General features: G+C 67.0%; 9 protein-coding genes across 9 annotated transcripts; 3 read left to right on the plus strand and 6 right to left on the minus strand.

Annotated features, from left to right (window-relative positions):
- Positions 1-1295: 1295 nt before the first annotated feature.
- MICPUCDRAFT_45687 (uncharacterized protein) lies at positions 1296-3959 on the minus strand (the record flags this gene model as incomplete). Its single annotated transcript, XM_003060129.1, has 4 exons — positions 1296-1396; positions 1636-2065; positions 2174-2537; positions 2746-3959. The coding sequence occupies 4 exons, from the start codon at positions 3957-3959 to the stop codon at positions 1296-1298; spliced, it is 2109 nt and encodes a 702-aa protein (XP_003060175.1).
- A 239-nt stretch (positions 3960-4198) lies between these two features.
- Positions 4199-5276, minus strand: MICPUCDRAFT_65587 (uncharacterized protein; the record flags this gene model as incomplete). Its single annotated transcript, XM_003060130.1, is given in 2 exon segments — positions 4199-4902; positions 4904-5276. Coding segments are annotated over 2 exon segments (1077 nt in total).
- Positions 5277-6435: 1159 nt separating this feature from the next.
- MICPUCDRAFT_18452 (lysosomal cystine transporter family) lies at positions 6436-7140 on the minus strand (the record flags this gene model as incomplete). The annotated part of the gene is made up of 2 exons (XM_003060131.1): positions 6436-6784; positions 6923-7140. Coding segments are annotated over 2 exons (567 nt in total), but the record flags the coding sequence as incomplete, so codon positions are not given.
- Positions 7141-7230: 90 nt separating this feature from the next.
- On the minus strand, positions 7231-7401 carry MICPUCDRAFT_59678 (uncharacterized protein; the record flags this gene model as incomplete). The annotated part of the gene is made up of 1 exon (XM_003060132.1): positions 7231-7401. The coding sequence occupies one exon, from the start codon at positions 7399-7401 to the stop codon at positions 7231-7233; it is 171 nt and encodes a 56-aa protein (XP_003060178.1).
- A 260-nt stretch (positions 7402-7661) lies between these two features.
- PETF1 (ferredoxin, chloroplast precursor) lies at positions 7662-8774 on the plus strand. The gene is made up of 3 exons (XM_003059839.1): positions 7662-7750; positions 7918-8256; positions 8441-8774. The coding sequence occupies exons 1-3, from the start codon at positions 7691-7693 to the stop codon at positions 8492-8494; spliced, it is 453 nt and encodes a 150-aa protein (XP_003059885.1). The 5' UTR covers positions 7662-7690; the 3' UTR covers positions 8495-8774.
- A 141-nt stretch (positions 8775-8915) lies between these two features.
- On the plus strand, positions 8916-10872 carry MICPUCDRAFT_59680 (uncharacterized protein). Its single transcript, XM_003059840.1, has 4 exons — positions 8916-9023; positions 9180-9521; positions 9728-10330; positions 10518-10872. Exons 1-4 carry the CDS (start codon positions 8961-8963, stop codon positions 10716-10718), a joined length of 1209 nt encoding a protein of 402 aa, XP_003059886.1. The 5' UTR covers positions 8916-8960; the 3' UTR covers positions 10719-10872.
- A 75-nt stretch (positions 10873-10947) lies between these two features.
- Positions 10948-12749, minus strand: MICPUCDRAFT_59681 (uncharacterized protein; the record flags this gene model as incomplete). The annotated part of the gene is made up of 3 exons (XM_003060133.1): positions 10948-11190; positions 11375-11873; positions 11935-12749. 3 exons carry the CDS (start codon positions 12747-12749, stop codon positions 10948-10950), a joined length of 1557 nt encoding a protein of 518 aa, XP_003060179.1.
- A 405-nt stretch (positions 12750-13154) lies between these two features.
- MICPUCDRAFT_1330 (uncharacterized protein) lies at positions 13155-15203 on the plus strand (the record flags this gene model as incomplete). The annotated part of the gene is made up of 4 exons (XM_003059841.1): positions 13155-13925; positions 14109-14417; positions 14502-14897; positions 14958-15203. Coding segments are annotated over 4 exons (1722 nt in total), but the record flags the coding sequence as incomplete, so codon positions are not given.
- A 106-nt stretch (positions 15204-15309) lies between these two features.
- On the minus strand, positions 15310-16158 carry CBR/ELIP2 (carotene biosynthesis related or early light induced-like protein, chloroplast percursor; the record flags this gene model as incomplete). The annotated part of the gene is made up of 1 exon (XM_003060134.1): positions 15310-16158. One exon carries the CDS (start codon positions 16156-16158, stop codon positions 15484-15486), a length of 675 nt encoding a protein of 224 aa, XP_003060180.1. The 3' UTR covers positions 15310-15483.
- Between the last annotated feature and the right edge of the window lies 1 nt (position 16159).

Here is a 16159-nt window from a genome sequence, read left to right on the forward strand (position 1 = left end):
AGAACAGCATCCCCCCCATGAACATCAGCTCCAGCGCGCCCCTGGGCGCATCCACCGCGACCGAGCTCCCGAGCGCGCTCCCGAGCGCGGTCCCCACCGCCAACGCCGCGCCCATCCTCGCGTCGACGTTTCCCAACCGTCGGTGCGCGACGAGCGCCGCAGCCGACGGCGGCAGCATCGCCAGCAGCGACGTGCCCAGCACCGCGGCCTGGGGCAGAGGGGACGCGAGCGCGAGCGCGGGGGTGACGATCGTCCCGCCGCCGATGCCGAGGAGCCCGGAGGCGAGGCCGGCGGCGAGGCCGATGGCGGCGAGCTGCGGCGCGGCGGCGCGCGCGTCGAAGGACGCCGCCGCCGCCGCCGCCGCCGCCGCCGCGTTGGATTTCGATTTCGATTTCGATTCGTTCGCGTCCCCGTCCCCGTCCGTCCAATGCGGTGCGCGCGTCGATGTCGACGACGAATCGCTCGTCGCCACGTCATCGCCCTGATCCTCCTCGCCCTCTCCCCCCACTGCCGCCGCGTCCCTCCCCGCCATGATCCACGCCTTCAGCGGCACCAGCGGCGCGGCCCCCAGCAGAAAACACGCGAGCAGCTTCCTCAGCGCGTTGCAATCCATCCGACTCGTGAGCTTCGCGCCGACGGGCGCGGACAGCATCGCGGCGCCGCCCACGATCGCCGCCGCCTCGACGCTCACGCAACCGCTCGCGGAGAAGTTGTACGTCGACACCGCGGCCGTGGAGAGCACCGCGATGAGGGACGTGCCGGTGACGACCCGCTGCGGGATGTTCACCGCGGACGTGATCGCGGGCACGATGAGGACGCCGCCGCCGACGCCGACGACGGAGCCGAACATTCCCGCGAGGACGCCGAGCGGGGCGGCCATCTTCACCGCTTTCGCCCTATCCGCGGGGGATGAAGGGTCGCCGGCGTGGATCCGTCGCGCGGACGACGCGAGGAGCGACGACGACGCGTTGGAACCTCGCGACGGCGGCGGACGACTCGGAGGAAGATGATGATGATGATGCTGACGATGATGATGATGATGATGTCCCCACCCGCCTCGACGGTCCGCGCCCGTCCATCTCGGCGGCGGCGGCGGCGGCGGCGGCGGCGACGCCGCGAACGACCGCGCGCCGCCGTTCGCGACGACGCCGCCGCCGCCGCGGAGGAGCGCGCGTCGAACCGCGGCGACGCTCATCGCGGACTGAACGTTGTTACTCGTCCGAGAGGAACGAAAGCGAACAGAAAGAGCGGATAAAATTCGGATAAAACGCACAGCTGTGCGGCGCGGCGCCTCGCTAAAAGTCGTCCGCGTCCGAGTCCGACCCCACCCACTCCGCGTCGTCCGCCGCCGCGCGCATCTCCGTCAGCCCCGTCGCGTCCTCCAAGAACGTCGGGTCTCGAAACGCGGACATCAAGAACGCGTTCCGCGCCTCTCGCCTCTCCGCCTCCGTCTTCTTTAGGGCCGTTCCATACAAAGCGACGTCGGGGTGGAGTTCAAAGGCGTCAGTTGGAGTTGAAAGGCGTCGAGGGTGGGGATTGAAAGCGAGGGATGGGCGGAGAGATGCGCCGGGCAAAGTCCTTAAGGATCGGCGTTCACCACGCGAACGCGGTCGTATGGGGACCAGTGTATAGAACGCGCCTCCGCCTCCGTCTTCATTTCCCCCACCCCCGCCCCCCCGCCGCCGCGGTACGCGTTCACGACGACGCGCGAGCACGCGGTACACTTCGGGTACGCCGGCGCGGCGAACAACCGCTGCGCGTACTCCGCGAGTTGCCCTCTCACCTGATGCGGGACGATCCCCAGCGGCGTCGGCGGGTCGGCGCCCAGCGGCGGCGGCGCCGTCGACGCCGGGAGTCGGATTCCGGTCGCCGTCGGCGCGCCGCCTCCCCCCGGATCCGGACCCGGGGGCGCGTGACGCAGCGCCACCATCATCTCCACCGCGAGCGCGCCCGCGATCGGCGCGAGCCCGGGGCGCGTGACCGTGCACTGCTGGTCTAACGTCCGGTCGCGCGTGGAGTTCCCTGGGGCCATGACGTCGTTGCAGAAGTAGCACCCGAGTCTTCTCTTGAACAGCGACGCGTCCGTCTCGCCGTCGCCGTCGCCGTCCTTCCCCCGCGATTCCGCCGCCTCTTCCTCCTCCTCCTCGTCCGCTTCGCCGTCGCCATCTCCGACGCCCGCGCCGTGCCGCATGACGAGGTACGAGTCAAACCCAAGCGCGGCGTTTATCAACAGCTTATTCTTCGCCGCGCACATCAGCGTCGGCAGCCACCGACTCTCGCGCGTGTCGGTGAGAAGAAACACGACGTCGTGCGTCTCGATCAAAGCGTCGATGTCGTCGACGTCCTTCAAGACGCGTTTCGTCTCCTCGTCGTCGCCGTCGCACGCGTGGTGCCCGGGCATCGGTATCGACGCTCTCACGCCGCGCGCGTCGACGCCCGGGAAGATCTTCTTGAGCCGCGCCGCCGCCGTGGACGCCTTGGGCGCGCCGCCGTCGAGGCAGTCGTCGAATTCAAACAGCGACTGCCGCGCGGGGTTACTGAGGGTCGAGGGTCCATACGAGCGAACGTCGGGGTGGAGTTGAAAGGCGTCAGAAGCGGAGTTGAAAGGCGTCGAGGTGTGTCGGGATTGAAAGCGGGGGGTGGGCGGAGAGAAACCCCGGGCAAAGGGCAAAGTCCTTAAGGATCGGCGTTCACCGCGCCGACGGGGTCGTACGGGGACCAGTGTACAGTAGAACGCGCCTGAACGACACCTTCCCGGAGTCGAGCAGCGTGATCGCGCGCACGCCCCAGCCTAACAAACACCGCGCGACCGCGCACCCTAACGTCCCCGCGCCGAGAAGCAGACACCTCGTGCTCGCGAGCGCGTCCGCGTCGAGCTCGGGAAGCAGCCGCCAACGCATCAGCTTCAAGTTCAAGTCCACGGCTTGCGTCGCGAGACGCGTCGGATCCATCGACGCGCCCAAATCCGCGCACCGCGGGCCCGCGCGTCCCTTCGCGTTGAGCTCCCACCCGACCGCGGGGCCCGGCGGCAGCGCGCCCGCGTCCGCGGCGATCGCGGGGAGCGCGAGGGTCATGTGGAGGCACGCGTCGGCGGAAATTCTACCCGCGGGGGACCGCGCGGCGACGACGCGGAGCCTCTCGACGTTCCATCGCGCCGCCGCGAGGAGCGCGAGGTTACGTAACGCCCATCCGGGGTGCGTTTTCGCGCAACACGCGTCCGCGAACGCGAGCGCGACGTCGTCCGCGCTGGCGGCGTTACCACCGGTGAGCGCCTTCCACGCGGTCAGAGAGTAGCACGCGCCGGTCGAGCGCGAGTAAAGCCACGCGAACGCGCCGCCTCCTTTCAGCCACGCGTCGCACGCCGCCGCCGCTTTCACCGCGACGTCTTCACCCCACGCCGCGGTCAAGGACCTCACGCCGGGGTTCAGGACCTTCACCGGGTCGGTCAGCTTCATCGCGGGGAACGCGAACCAGTAGTAGAACGACCATCGCTTGAGGTCCGCGAACGCGACCACCGCGAACCGGTTCAGGAGCGACGGATCCTCCTCCGCGGCGCCGCTCGCGATCTGAGACCAGAGCGCTCCCGCCGCGTCCGCGAGGACGCGCGCGCGATCGAACGTCTTGAACCGCTCGAACGTGTTGACGTTGTGGAGCGTCCCGGGCATGAGCGCGCGCGTGGCCGCGCGCGCGTCCGCCGCGCGCGCGGCGGCGTCGTCTCCGTCCTCCGCGAACGACGCGCGCGCCATGGACGCGGGCGAGGAGACGAGCGCGTGCTGCGCCGGGGCGTACGTCGCGGTGACGCGGAGCGGCGCCTCGGACAGGCCGATGCTGTCGAGCTTGCGACGCGCGAGCTCGGCGAAGAACCCGGGGTCGACCGCGGACTGCCACGGCTCGAACCGAAGGACCTCAGCAGCGCCGAGGTCGTCGTCGTCGACGTCGGCCGTCGTCTCGCGCGTCATCGCGTCGACGACCGACTGGATGGATGGAGACCCGACGACGACGACGACGACCCGCGAGGGTTCGGAAGCGAAGAGCGCGCGACGCGGCGACGGGAACGGTCCTCCGCGATGCCGCGGCGACGGAGGCGCGGGCGGCGAGGAGGGCGCGCGCGCTCGCGTCTGCTCGTACAATTTTGGCGCGAACGACGATCTCTTTGGGCTTTTCTGTTTCGAGTGATATCATTGATAACGCACAGCTGTCACCGCGCCACGGCGCCCTTCTTGGCGTCCTCCACCGCGGCGGCTAAGTACCTGCACTCCAACGCTTTCTCCGCGGTGATCCTCGCGTCCCTCTCCGGCGTCATGAGCGCCTGCGCGAGCTCCCACCCCGCGCCGTCGTCCACGTCCAGCGCGGCGAACGACAGCCCGCGGGTCTCGTCGCCGTACTCTTTTCTCCACGCGACCAAATCGTAATTGCACTTTCCGCAAAACTCGGCGAGGAACTTTTCGATCGCGGCGTCGCTTCTGAGGCCGACCACCGCGAGCTGCATCATCGTCGTCCCCGCGCAGAACACGTCGAACGCGTACGGGCGGTGTACGTTCCACAGCTTCTTCATGTTATCCTTCGTCGGACGCGGGCACCCCTCCGGGATGAGATGCGTCTCCCCCGGTTTGCAGTACCGCGGATCCGCTGGGCCGTCGCCCGGGTAGTAGTTCATCGGCGTCTCGCCCAAGCACATCGCCGCGGATCCGAGGTCGATCAGTTTCAACACGCCGTCGTCCACGTTGGACACGATCAAGTTCGCGGGCTTGACGTCCCTGTGAACGATCCCCGCGGCGTGAAGACGCGCGAGGGCGCCGAGGAGCTCCTTCATCGCCTTGCGAGTCACGCCCGTCTCGCCGACGTCGCCGCCCTCGGGCTGGAACTCGTAGCACTGATACTTCGAGCAGTTCATCCTCTCGCTCAGCGCGGTCGTGCTCTCGCGCATGAGGTCCTCGACCGTGCGCTCGCCCTCGTTCGCCCACATCAGCCACAGGCCGTCGGTCAACGTCCCGTTGTACAGCTCGCCGCCGTCCCTGGAAGGAGAAGAGAAGAAGAAGAAGAAAGACGCGGGCGGAGTGAGCGAAGATATGATGACGCGGCACATCGTGCGGTCGTCGTTGGTCGGGTCGGGGCGCGCGAAGACAAGACGAAGACACGCGCGGCGGGCGGGCGGGAGAAATAAATGAGATACGGTGGGTGCGCACTTCGGGGAGATCTCGATGACGCCCATGTACCGCGCGCACGCGCCGCGCGCGTTGAAGTGCACCTGCTCGTTCAACTGAGGGCCATTCCATACGAAAACAGTTCTCCGGTCAGTTGAAAGGGACCCACGCGATCAAATGTTGAAACCGAAGGATGGGTGAAAAACGTTTGCATAGAACGCACCTCCATCTCGCACTCCAAGAGCTCCTCCGCGGCCATCGTGTTCTTGTTCGCCGTCTTCAGGACGACCGCGGTGTCGCCTTTGAACGTCCCTCGGAACACGGTCCCGAAGCTCCCTTGCCCGAGCGGCCCTTTGCTGATGTCCACGCGGATGTCTTCCGGCTCCACCCCCGGCGTCCTTCGCAACACTTTCGGCGCCCTGCGGCGGGGGCGATTAAAAGTTCGTTCATCGGTCAGTTAGTTGAAAGGGACCCACGCGATCAAACGTTGAAACCGAGCGGCGGGTGAAAAACGAAACGTTCCGAAAGGAGATGCACCGCACGCGCCTGAGCTTGGCCTCTCGCTTCTCTTCCCAATACCGCTTCGCGTCCGCGGTGACGCCGAGTAGGTCCGCGTCGTCCTCTAGCAGCACGCGCTCGATCGTCAGCGCGATCGTCTCCGAGTCCGGCTCGCCCCCCAGCTCGTCCAAGATGGTCTCGTACCACCGGTCGTCCAGGTCCACGGTCTCGCCGGTGCTCCCGGGCCCCGGGAACGCGCACGACACGAGCACGTCGCCAACCTCGAGCATGCCGAGCTTGTCCGCGTTCCCGCCCTCCACGAGCTCCGTGATGATCGCGCCCTTCCTCTCGTCGGTCACCGGCTCGAGCGTGATGCCCATCGGTCGAGCGATCGTCACGGTGACGCGCGTCTTGACCTCCGTGGACGCCACCTGCGCGTTCGCGGGCTCGGGCGCGTCGTCGCTCTTGTCGCCTCCGAACAAGCCGCCGAGGAAAGCGCGGGGGCGGCCTGCCAGCGCGCGAGAGGCGCGACGCGCGGCGCGGCGCGGCGCGCGGGGGATCGCGCGCAGCGGGTTCGTCGCCGCGGCGGCGGACGACGCGAGCGACATCGCGTGCGCGGAGTGGAACGACGTGCGGCGCGCGCGGGCGGCGTGTGACGACGACGACGACGCGGATCGATCGGATGCGGATAAAGAGCTGCTGCTGCTGCCAGCCGGACGAGCGCCTCAAGCGTGGTGAATAAATAAACGCAAACGCCGCCGCCGCGTACGCCTCTCCCTCCCCCAACGCGACATCACTCCGTCTTCTTCTTCTTCTCGCGGTACATCACCATCTGCGCCAACATCGTCGCTTGCGTCCCAAAACTCAGCGCGTACGCGCCAATCATCGACGCGCCGCCCTTCTCCTGGATCGTCGTCAACACGCGCGCGAACCCGCCGAACGTCATCGCGACTTGCGACGAAACGGAGAGCTCCCCGGTGGACCGCGTCCGCGCGTTCTGCGCGATCTGCGGCGCGCGGCCGAGGAACAACAACGCGGTCGTGCAGTTGTACAGGAGCGCGAGGTGCTCCGGGAGGATCGCGCGGTTGCGCAGGCACGCGAGGAGGCCGACGTAAGAGAGGAAGAAGAACGGCGCGCGCGCTCTCTTCGCCGACGCGCGGTCGTCTTCACGCTCGCGTCTTCTCGCCTCCTTTTCATCCTTCGTAGTCTCGTCGTCCTCGTCCGCCTCCGCGGCCGCCGGCGCGTCGCGTCGCGCGTCGTCGCCGTCGCCGTCGCCGTACACGCCGATCAGCGCGAGGATGATGAGGTTCTGGACGAGGATGAAGTACAGTTCCGCGTACGCCGCGAGCGCGACGCCGTTGGACGCGCAGTACGCGATGCCGATCGTGCCCGCGAGGATCTCGGTCGCGAACATCTGGAGGCGGAGTCCTCGCGCGGACTTCTTCGCGGCGATGCGCTTGATCTGTGGGACCTTCACCATCGCCGCGCCGCAGACGATGCCGAGGGACTGAAATGGGGGAGGAGGGGAGAAGAGGGGTGGAGAGAGAGAGGAGGCCGTCAGGACGAGGACGAGGACGAGGACGAGAATCTAAAGAGCGAAAAAAGCGTGCGGGCCGCCGCGCACCAACGCTTTGCTGACGAACACCTTCGTGCACGCCGTCGACGGCAGAACGCCGTGCGGGAACACCTTGAAATGGATAAAGTTCCCGAACGGCGCCCATTCCTCGAGGCAATCGAGCAGCGGCGTCTGCGACGGCATGGCGAGCGGCGGCGACGTGCGGTCGCGAGTGACGCGCGCACCACGACGTACGTCGGCGTTATTTTCCGGTGCGTTCGCTCGGCTCCCGGAAGTTGTACACGTGAGTCCACAGTCTGCGGGCGATCGGTCAGTTGAAAGGAGACGCGATCAAATGTTGAAACTATGGGGTGGGTGAATTTTTGTTTGTGTGAACGCACTCATTGCCACTTGTCACAGATAAGGAGGCGGAGGAGGGTTTCGACGACGACGTCACAACCGCGAGCACCCCGAACGAGCGCCAGCGAGCACCATGGCCGCGCGCGTCGGTTCCCGCGGCGTGACGCTCTCCAGCCGCCGCCTCACGAAGCAGGCGCGTCGTCGCGATTCTTCCCCCCCCCCGCCGCCGCCACCGCCGCCGCCGCCGCCCGCGCGCGTCGAATCTCAAATCTCGTCGCCGATCGATCGCTCCGCGCGCGCGCCGACCCCATCTGACGCCGTCCGTCCTTCCGTCCGTCCGTCGACGTCGTCCCCCCGCAGGCGCGCGCCATCCTCGCGAAAGCGTCTAGCCCCCTCGGCGCCGCCCCGCGCCGAAACGCGCCCGTCCTCACGCGCGCGACGATCGTCATCCTCGAGCACGAGGGCAAGTCCATCGAGGTCGAGTGCGACGGGTACGAATCCGTGCTCGAAGCCGCGTTGGACGCGGGCGTGGAGAACTTGTCCTACGACTGCAAGATGGGCGTGTGCATGACGTGCCCGAGTCGATTGAAAGCCGGGGAGGTGGACCAAGGCGGCGCGATGCTGTCGGACGACGTCGTCGAGAAAGGGTTCGCGCTGTTGTGCTGCGCCGTGCCCGTCGGCGACGGCGTCGTGATTCAGGTGCGTTCTATACACTGGTTCCCATACGACCGCGTTGGCGTGGTGAACGCCGATCCTTAAGGACTTTCGCCGGCGATTCTCTGCGCCCACCCCTCGCTTTCAATCCCCGCCATCGACGCCTTTTAACTCAACCTGACGCCGTTGAACTCCACCCCGACATTCGCTTGTATGGAACGACCCTCAGACCGTCACGGAGGAGGAACTCCTCGACGAGCAGCTGCAGGGCGGCGCGATGTGATTGACGTTGCGATGACGCGGCTTCGTCGGCGGGCGAGCGAGCGAGCGAGGGATAATGTAACGGCGAGAATCGAATCGAATCGAATCGCGCGCGTCGTCGGTAGCCCTGTCGATCGCGCGCGTCGTTCGCCTCTGAGCCCCGCGACGACCGACGAGAGCGCGAAAATAGAGCGCCGAAAACCAAAAACTCCGAGACAGGACTGACGGGCCGTGCGAAAAAAGTTAAGGGTCAGTTGAAACTAGACGCGATCACGTGTTGAAACCGAGGGTGGGTCAAAACCGTTTGATCAGAACGCACCCGATAATAAGATTCCGAATCGCGATTCGGCGGATTCGCTCGGCAACTGCCGAGTCAGCGGCGCGGTCTTGTCGTGGTAATCGCTTTCCGCGCGGTCGTCGCGCTCGCGAGGGTCAAACACGCACGCCGCGCCCCACGCACGCGGCGAACAGACCGTCTCCTCCTCGAAATGCCGCCGCACAACGCGCTGCTCGCGCCCGCGTCGCTCCGCGCGCTCGGCCCCCGCGCCAAGGTGCGACCGCGCCCCGATCAGATCGATCGCGTCCGAGATATTCGCGGAATGATGAATGCTGCTTTTTGGCGCGTACGAGGCGACGTCGCCCTCCCGCCTCCCTCCTCCTCCTCCTCATCCTCCTCCTCCTCCTTCCCTCCCTCCCTCCCACCGCAGCCGCCCGCGCGTTCGTTGAACGCCGCGGTTCTCCGAGGACGACGCCTCGCGATCGTCCCCCGCGCGTCGTCCGTCGTCCCGAAGCCCGCGGTCCGCGCCTCCGCGGTCGCGACGCCGACGCGCATCGACATCCACCCGGGGAGCGAGCTCGAGGGCCTCCGCACCGTCTCCGACCTCGTCTTCGACACCAAGTCCGCGGTGAACGAGTTCGGGCAGCTCGGCCCGCAGGCGGCGACGGTCAGCGCGTCCATCGTGCTGCACGTGCTCACGGAGAACGCCACGGGCGACGTCGGCGCGCTCGAGGGCGCGATGGTGTACGAGCCGTGCTCGGGCGCGTTCATAGTCTGCTCACGCCGGTCCCCTACGACCTTCGCGCGGTGCACGCCGTTCCTTAAGGACTTTACTTCCCGGCGCATCTCTCCTCTCATCCCTCGCGTTCAATCCCCGCCCTCGACGCCTTTCAACTTCAACTGACGCCTTTCAACTCCACCCCGACGTTGCTCTGTACGGACCCTCGACCCTCATCAGTTGAAAACTGCGGCACGGAGGCGGATCGGCTCGACTGCGTCGTGGACAAGACGTTCGTGAACCTCGCGTCGCTGTTCGCGGACAGGGTCGAGGGGAAGGTGTCCGTGGAGGTGGACGTCCACAGCGCGAAGACGGTGGAGGAGATTGTCGCGCGCGCGAAGCGGATGAAGGCGATGTTCCAGGAGCTCGCGATCGCCGTCTCGGACAAGATTTTGTTCAAAGTCCCGGCGACGTGGAAGGGCATCGAGGCGGTGCGGCGCTTGGAAGAAGAAGGGATCCACTGCCACGTCACGCACGTGTACTGCTTAGAGCAGGCCGCGCTGGCGATACGCGCGAACGCGGCGCTGCTGCAGACGTACGTCGGACGAACGAACACGTGGTACGCGAGCCGAGCGGCGGAGACTAAGGCGAATTGCCTCGGCGAGGGCGTGGACCCTTCGCTCGTCGGCGTCGAGCTCACGCGGCAGATCGACGCGCTCGTGCGGTGCCACAAGGGGAAGACGAAGATCATCGCCGCGAGCGTGAGGAACCGAGAGGAAGCGATCGCGCTCGCGGGGTGCGACTTTTTGCTCTTGAACGAGCGCGTCATCGCGGCGTTGAACGAAAAGCCGAGCGCGGATAAGGTGCGTACTATACACTGGTTCCCGTACGACCGCTTTCGCGTGGTGAACGCCGATCCTTAAGGACTTTACTTCCCGACGCATCTCTCTGCCCACTCCTCGCTTTCAATCCCCGCCCGCGACGCCTTTCAACGCCAACTGACGCCTTTCAACTCCACCCCGACATTCGCTCGTATGGAACGACCCTAAGAGCGCGTGGGTCGCGCACAACTTCCACGACGCCGGGTGCCCGGACGTTCCGGAGGGGATCGACGAGGCCGCGTTCGAGGTGGCGCTCGCGTCGTCGCCCGCGGGGGAAGAGCTCACGCTCGGGATGAAGAACAGCGCGGTCGCGGACGAGAGGTTGAGGGAGTACATCAAGCAGAGGGTCGCCCCGGGTTCGGGGCAGTGATGAGCGACTGATTGGAGAGAAAAGCGCGACGCGCGGCTGGGACGTCGTCTTAGTCTACCGATACGATAGACTACTGTATCGATACGACGCGAATGAATACGTGAACGACGCGTTCATCGTTTATTCGCTTGTTCTATGATACGTACGCGTCTACAAAATACTACGGTACCCGCCCCCGGCGACTGATTAATTGACGACGCCTCGCCGCTCGCCGCGTGAGCAAAAACGGTCATCCGCCGCCGGCGACGCGTCTCGCGCGGTCCCGGTAAAACGCCGCGAACGCCTCGAACGTCCCCTCCCGCATCGCCCGTCGCATCGCGCGGAAAAACCTGCAGTACTGATGCGCGTTGTGCGCGTCGATGAGTATCTGCGCGGTCATCTCGTGGCATTGCAGCAGGTGATGTATGTACGCCCTGTGGTGGTTGGCGCACGTGAAGCAGTCGCACCCGGGGAGAATCGGCCGCGCGTCCAGCTTAGGGTCGTTCCATACAAAGCGAAGTCGGGGTGGAGTTGAAAGGCGTCAGTTGGAGTTGAAAGGCAACGCGGGTGGGGATTGAAACCGAGGGGTGGCCGGAGAGATGCGCCGGCAAAAGTCCTTAAGGATCGGCGTTCACCACGCGAACGGGGTCGTATGGGGACCAGTGTATAGAACGCACCTTAAACGCGAGCGACAGCAAGTTAATCTTCCACGCGTCGCCGCCCTGGATCGCGCGGTCTTTATCCGTCTCCTCCACGAACTCGCTCTGATGCGAGTGCCGCGTCGCGTCCGGGTGCTCGTTCATGGCGTGCATCGGCTCGAACTCCTTCTCGCCGTCGGCGCGTTTGGGCGCCAAAGGGAAACACAACCCGTACCCGTTCTCCGTGCACTGATGCGCGAACGCGCCGTCCATGATATCCACGCCGAGCTCGACGAGGCGTATGACGTCCAGGGGCGTGGACACGCCGGTGACGTGCCGCGGTTTATCCTCGGGGAGTTGCGATATCACCGCGGCGATCAGCGCGTCTCGCGTCGGCCCCGGGGACTCGCCCGCGCTGAGGGTCGTTCCGTACGAAGCGATGTCGGGGTGGAGTTCAAAGGCGTCAGTTGATGTTGAAAGGCGCCGAGGGCGGGGATTGAAAGCGAGAGGCGGGCGGAGAGAGACGACGGCAAACGTCCTTAAGGATCGGCGTTCACCACGCGAACGGGGTCGTATGGGAACCAGTGTATAGAACGCACCCGAGTCCGCCGATGGAAAACCCGGCGACGGCGTCGCCGCGCGCCGCCGCGTTCCTCGCGGCTTCCGCTCGCAGCGCGAGATCCGACCCGCCCTGCACGGACGCCAAGCACGCGGCGCCGCCGACGTCCGCGCCGAGGCACGCCTCGAGCCACCGCTCGGTGCGTTTCACCGCGGTGACGACTTTCTTCCTCGCCGTCTCCGCCGCCGCCGCCGCCGCCGCTGCGTCGGCGTCGGCGTCGTCATCCACCTCCTCCACCTCCACGCACGGCCGCTCGTCCGGCAGCGACACGTACGCGTCCACCTGCAGCGCTTTGATCCACCGCGCGTACTCCGCCACCGTGAGCGGCTTCGTCCCGTCCGGCCCGGCGACGAAGACGCCGTCGTCGTTGGCGTTCCGCGCGTTCGTCTCGAACGCGATGGGATCGCGCGGCGACAGCACGACGCACGTCGGTCGAACGCCGAAATACGCGCGCCCGCCGTTCGGATGATTCCCCACGTGGTCCGGCCCGAGGCGATCGAGGAAGTGCCCGAGGGACACCTGGAACGCGCGCGCCTCCGCGGGGAGGAGGTCCATGATGTCCGGCATGAGGTGCGGATGTTCGCCGCGGCGCGTGCGCGAGAGGAGCATCGGCGTCTCGAAGACGGACGGCGCGGTGGCGTCCCACGTCCCGGACGTCGCGAGCGCGCCGAGCCGCCATCGCGCGCGGGGTTGGGGTTGAGGGGGCGCGGAAGAGGCGGAGGCGTCGGACGCGGCGGCGGCGGCGGCGTTCGACGCGCGGAACGCGGGGTCGAGCGTCCACTCGAAGCGTCCCATGACGCGACGCGCGCGCGGAGGTTTGGCGCGGCCGGCGTAACAACGACCGATCGCATCAGATCGCCCGACCTAAAACGATCGATGCGTTCGATGAACGAAGGAGACGCCACAACGACCCCGCGCTCGCCGGCGGCCGCGGCGACTCGAGCGCGACAACGCGCGTCCGTCCGTCGTCGACCGCGCGCGAACGAACGACCGCGGGCGGCGGCCGCGATGGAGACCCTCGCGGAGCAGAAGCGCCTGCGGATCGAGCAGATGCGCGCGAGAGGGATCGGAAAGTACGCCACGCCGGGCGGCGGCGACGCCGCCGCGCCGGACGCCTCAAGCGGCGGATCCCAACATCCGCGCGCGCCCGTCGCGGTCGACACCGCCGCGCTCATCCCGGGGCACGACCCGTGGGCGCCCCCGCACGGCTGGATCGGCGCGCCGCCGTGCGGCACGCTGACCTGCGACGTCTTCGTCCCGTCGAAGACGCCGCTGTCGCGGCGATGGCACGACGGCGGGCGCGTCCCGCCGGATCGTCGGTACCTTCCGTCCGACGCGCTCGCGGCCGCGAGCGCGGCGGCGTCGGGACGACCGGTGAAGCTCGTCGTGGACCTGACGAACAGCTCGCGGTATTACGACCCGGTGGACTTTGAGATTCACGGCGCGGCGCACGTCAAGGTTCCGTGCGTGGGGAAGGACGAGCCGCCGGATCCCGTCGCGGTGTCGCACTTCGTCCACCTCGTGCAAAAGTTCATCGCGAACCAAGCCGCCGCCGCCGCCGCGAAAGACGCGAAAGACGCGAACCCGAACGCCGCCGCGGCGCCAAAGCCCAACGCCGCCGGCGTCATCCTCGTCCATTGCACGCACGGGTTCAACCGGACCGGCGCGATGCTCGTGCACTACATGCAACGCGCGCGGAAGTGGCCGAAGCTCAACGAACACGTCGCGGAGTTCGCGCGGCACCGCCCCCCCGGCATCTACAAGCCCGAGTACCTCAAGCTCCTCTTCGCGGAGTACCTCGAGCGGCGGTTCAGCACGACCAAGGACCCGCCGCTCCCGGAGTGGAAGCGGCGCGGATGGTTGGCGGCGGCGGGAGGAGGAGGAGAAGACGGAACGTCAATCGACGCGCCGCCGCTGGAGGACGCGGACGTCCCGCCGGGCGACCTCTTCGGCGACGATAACGACGAATACGTCCGCACGCGCGCCGAGTCCATCATCGACCGACCAGGCACCCGCGGCGGCGGAAACGGCGGCGGGGAAGGAGCGGCCGGCGGGTGGAGCGAAAATATGCTCCGCACCACCGCCGACGGCAACCTGGACGGCACCCCCATGCACCACGACGACGTCCTCGGGACCCCCGTGCACGAAGACCAGGCGGACGAGATCAAACGCGTCGTCGCGTACCTCTGCGGCGCTAACCCGAACGCGACCGTCTTCCCCGGGTCGCAGCCGGTGTCGCTCGCGCGGGATAACATGCAGATCATCAAGCGGCGGGAGTACCACGTGACGTGGAAAGCGGACGGGACGCGGTACATGCTGTTGCTCATGAAGGACGGGACGTACTTGATCGATCGCAAGTTTGACGTTCGGAGAGTCTCGATGCGGTTTCCAGCGCCGCTGAGACGGTTCGGGGTGGCGACGCATCACGCGACGTTGCTCGACGGCGAGATGGTGATCGACGACGTGAACGCGAACAGTCACGCGAACGCGAATGGTCACGCGAATGGTCACGACGCGGACGCGAACGCGAACGCGACGCCCCGGAAGCAGCGACGACGCTTCTTGGCGTATGACATGATGGCGCTCATGGGCGAGCGGTTGGTCGACCGACCGTTCGCGGAGCGGTTGGGGTTCATCGGCGAGTACGTCGTCAAGCCGCGAAACGTCTTCCTTCTCGAGGCGGGTAAGAGCGGCGCGTACGACTTCAGTAAAGAGCCGTTCTCCACGCGCGCGAAAGACTTCTCGCCGCTGGCCGGCACGGAGAAGTTCGTCCGCGATTTCATCCCGAAGCTGTGCCACGAGTGCGACGGTCTGATCTTCCAACCGTCGCGAGAGAAGTACGTCGTCGGGACGCTGGACGGGTTGCTCAAGTGGAAGTTTACGCATCTGAACAGCGTGGATTTCCGGCTGCGGGTCAACGTGCACGGCGGTCCAGAGCTGTTCGTCGGCGGCGACCGCGGGATCGAGGTCGGGCCGATCGCGGAGCCGAGCGCGGCGTTCGAGCTCGGGTTGGACGACGACGGGCGCGCGGCGGACGGGACGCGTCCGGAGTTGAGGGATCTCGACGGGAAGATCGTGGAGTGCACGTGGGATAAAACCGGGAACAAAAACCAAGGCGCGTGGAAGTATCTGCGGATACGGAGCGATAAGGACACGCCAAACTTTCAGACCGTGTACAAGCACACGCTCAGGAGCATTCTGGACGACATCACGGACGAGGAGATCATATCGTTCGTGGACGGCGTCGTGAGTAGCGGCGGGGGGGACGGGGGGGGCGGGGGCGCGAAAGCCGCGCCGGAGCCGCGGAAAGAACGGCAGCAGGTGGCGATCGACGACATTTAATACGTTCTCGAGTGAGTGCAACCTCTCGTTGTTAATACAAACGCCGCGCGGCGTGCGTGCTCTAAAACAAATCGTCTAAGGTCCTAAGTGCGTGCGTCCTATCCGCGGGTCCCCCCCGCCGTCGTCGTTCAAAAAAATCCCGTCTCTCGCGTAGTCTCAGAAGTACTACTTCGGTAGCTCCGAGCACTTAGAAGAGCGCGGCGCCGTTGGTGAACTTCTCCGCGAAGAGGAGCGCGACGAGGCCGATCATCGCGCCGCGGCCGTTCGTCATCTCCGACTCCGCCTTGAACATGAAGAAGTCCTTCGGCGCCTTCTCGAGGCCGGACTCCTCGTTCCCGCGGAGAACCGGCGCGAGCGACGCCGCGAGCGTCGCGAGGACGACGACCGGGACGAGGAACGCGCCCGTGGCCGGGAACGTGGAGGACTTCACGACGCCGTCCGCGAGCGTGAACGTGCGCGTGTTGATGACCTGGCGGAACAGAGACTGGTCGTTCGTGATCTCGTTCGAGAGCGCGACCATCCAGCCGATCATCGCGGCGCGGCCGTTGATGATCTCGATCGCGCGCGGCTCCTTGAACGCGACCATGGCGTCCGTGAACATGGACATGTCGTCGCCGAGCGGCGCAGCCTCCGCGATGGAGCCGTCCGCGGGGTCGATCGCCGCCTTGAACGCCGCGGGCGCGGCCACCTCCTCGGTGGACGCCTCGACGGGCGCGGCCTCCTCGGTCGTCGTCGTCGTCGTCGTCTCGCCCTCCGCGCGGACGCGAAGAGAGACGCCGCGGCGCGCAGAGCGCGTCGCCGCGCGCGCGGAGAGGCCCGCGACGGCGGAGACCTTGACGGTGGAGGCGGAGAGGGCGAACATC

This window comes from Micromonas pusilla, assembly GCF_000151265.4.
Source record: "Micromonas pusilla CCMP1545 genomic scaffold MICPUCscaffold_7, whole genome shotgun sequence".
Classification (NCBI taxonomy): domain Eukaryota; kingdom Viridiplantae; phylum Chlorophyta; class Mamiellophyceae; order Mamiellales; family Mamiellaceae; genus Micromonas; species Micromonas pusilla.

Excerpts from the sequence above, each read along its gene's own strand:
- PETF1 (XM_003059839.1), top strand. The coding sequence starts at position 7,691 with ATGGCCGCGCGCGTCGGTTCCCGCGGCGTGACGCTCTCCAGCCGCCGC. Across the intron at positions 7,751-7,917 it reads GCCGCCGCCTCACGAAGCAG|GCGCGCGCCATCCTCGCGAA; the intron begins GCGCGTCGTCGC and ends GTCCCCCCGCAG. Across the intron at positions 8,257-8,440 it reads GCGACGGCGTCGTGATTCAG|ACCGTCACGGAGGAGGAACT; the intron begins GTGCGTTCTATA and ends AACGACCCTCAG.
- MICPUCDRAFT_59680 (XM_003059840.1), top strand. The coding sequence starts at position 8,961 with ATGCCGCCGCACAACGCGCTGCTCGCGCCCGCGTCGCTCCGCGCGCTC. Across the intron at positions 9,024-9,179 it reads CGCTCGGCCCCCGCGCCAAG|CCGCCCGCGCGTTCGTTGAA; the intron begins GTGCGACCGCGC and ends CTCCCACCGCAG. Across the intron at positions 10,331-10,517 it reads AAAAGCCGAGCGCGGATAAG|AGCGCGTGGGTCGCGCACAA; the intron begins GTGCGTACTATA and ends AACGACCCTAAG.